Source organism: Stegastes partitus, unplaced genomic scaffold, assembly GCF_000690725.1.
Source record: "Stegastes partitus isolate 25-593 unplaced genomic scaffold, Stegastes_partitus-1.0.2 Scaffold382, whole genome shotgun sequence".
Classification (NCBI taxonomy): domain Eukaryota; kingdom Metazoa; phylum Chordata; class Actinopteri; family Pomacentridae; genus Stegastes; species Stegastes partitus.
In genome coordinates, this window is record NW_007578113.1 from 327,261 (window position 1) to 329,701 (window position 2,441).

General features: G+C 48.2%; 1 protein-coding gene across 1 annotated transcript in view; it reads right to left on the reverse strand.

Moving 5' to 3' along the window:
* Positions 1-2,441, reverse strand: part of cct4 (chaperonin containing TCP1, subunit 4 (delta)) — a 9,203-nt gene that overhangs the window by 2,963 nt on the left and 3,799 nt on the right. The window contains exons 5-7 of the mRNA XM_008284978.1: positions 830-1,108; positions 614-746; positions 8-147 (exon numbers count right to left, since the gene is read on the reverse strand). Of these exons, the coding sequence (XP_008283200.1) occupies positions 8-147; positions 614-746; positions 830-1,108 (552 nt within the window). The remainder of the gene's footprint in view (positions 1-7; positions 148-613; positions 747-829; positions 1,109-2,441) is intronic.

A 2,441-nucleotide genomic window follows, 5' to 3' on the forward strand; every position in this document is an offset into this window, starting at 1 on the left:
TGCCTACCTGAGGATGGACTTCTGGATGAGCAGCACGTTGCAGCCGGCCTTCTTGATCTGTTTCACCATGTTGAGGATGTAAGCACGCTCCTCTCGCAGCACGCGGTCCATTTGGGCGTAATCCGACACCACGATCTGGTTGTCCATCTGCATCGTCCGAGGGAGAGAAAGGGACATGTCAGGAAAGCGTCCGAGGTTAGAGGAGGAGTGCTAACAAGAAAGCTTCACTGTATCCAGTCACAAATAACAGTTTAGACCAGCGATCTCCAGCTCCGGTCCTCGTGAGCTGCTGTCCTGCAGATGTTTCCGTACTGACTCACATTAATGGATCTTCAACAGACTTGTGTAGAACTTGACAACAAGCTGTTGGAGATCCATTCATTTCAGTCAGGTGTGTTGCAGTACGGAAACGTCTAAAACCTGCAGGACAGTAGCTCATGAGGACCGGAGCTGGAGATCCCTGGGTTAGAAGAACAAACAAACCAACAAACAAATAAAAAAATAAAAATAAAAACAGTGAGTCAAGCTAAAGAATGTTCAAAACCTGAAGCTAAGCACAAAACACAGAAGCAGGAAGTGTTTCCCCTCAGCTGATATTCATCTGATGACTCACATCGGTTTTGGGAGGGGACAGGCAGAACTGGATCAGGCCAATTTTGGCCTTCTCCACCCGGGTCACACCGGTGCTGCACACCCTCTGCGTCAGCACCAGGCCGTCCACCAGCTCACAGTCATCGATGGTCCCTCTGAGCACAACACGCGTGAGTTTAACCAGAAAACAATCCCAGAGATTTGAACAATCACAAAAAAAAAAAACCACACAACTCACCCGAGCTTCTTGATGATCTTGATGTCCTGCAGGTCGACGCTGGTGGCTGTGGCTGGTTCGATGACTCGCATGACAGCATCCACACTCATGGGTGCCAGCAGACTGGAGTACTGCGACACCACCTTAGAGCACAGCGACGTGGTGGCGCTGTTGAGCAGCGTCTCGCGGTCGCTCAGCTGCACCGGCCGGCTCATGGCTGTCAGCACCTCGACACCCTTATCCACAGCCTTCTGGAAGGACTCGGAGATGGTGGTCGGGTGGATACCTGACCGACGGGACAATACGCACAACGTTATTGGAGAATCAATCCAAGTCGATCTGTATTGAATTAATCAACAAAAATCTGCTTCATCATATGTGTTCAAGCTAAAACGCTCACTNAATAAATGTGTGAATGCTCTCCAGCCAAGTTGCTGAAACAACTAGGAGTGAATAAATGGTGAGCTGTTCACTGTACTGTTCCTCCGTTCGTTACGCTCGGGCCGGATGAAGCGATGCAAGAGCGCCTTTGTCAGAGGGTATGTCTGTCTACAAATGTTCATCCATCTCTGCCATGTTAGAGAAACCCAGCTGTGCACAGATGACTGACCTCTTCTTGACCAGGCAGCGGATGACACACAGCGCGTCGTGGATGGAGCGCTCTGCCTCCTCGATCACCAGCTTGTTGGAACCCCGAACAACGATGCTCACCGTCTTGCCGGGGCTGGTGCAGCCTGTGATCTGTAACGAGCAGCGAAATGATTTACATCAAGTTGTTTCAGCTTATTCCGTCTTCAGCTGTGATCCAACTGAAACATGATCCGTCCTTTAACTTGACCTCTGCTGCGACTGTGTCAAGCTCAACACCTGAATCTCTCTCAGATCGATGCGTACCTTGACCAGTTTGCCGGAGCCGTCCAGGCTGACCTCCTCTGCCAGCTCTGCTGTGCCGAGCATCTCTGGGGTGAAGTGGTCGATGTGGGCGATGGGCTTGGTGCCAATAGTCTGGATGGAAGCAAAGGTTTCATTTGACTTTACTTTGACACTGTAGTTTTATTTGCCAGGAAAATATAGTTGAGAACAGTTCTAGTAAGATTGAATTTTATGTGCGGCTTATTAGACACAGTGCCATTTAAGTGATAGTAGAATAGCACAGAAAACGAGAAGGTTCAGGCCATAAAACAAACCATTTGTTTATAAGTAGAAATGTCCAAATGTTGTTGACGTTTAATTAAACATCGAAATAATTATGTTTTGCAGAGTTCAGTTTACAAGTCCTTAATGCTTAACTTTTCCTTCTCCATCAGAAACATCGAGGCAAACACAACTTTAGTCAAACACAGACTCAGGTCTGAGCCAGTTAACAGTGTAAGAACTACTCGCTGCTCGTTGTCAACACGATGACCCAAAGTGTTGCAGAGAGCGATGGGAGATTTCTAAATGTCATCATGTGCAGTCTGTGGGTGAGTCGATGGCACCAACCTTGCAGATGAACTCGATGTCCTCTCTCTCGATTTCTTTCACCACCATGATCTTCATCTTGTTGAGGAAGTGCAGGGCGAGGTCACTCAGAGCGTCTCTGTCATGGGACAGTGTGTTGTTAGGATGTGTGTAACAGACATAAAACATGATG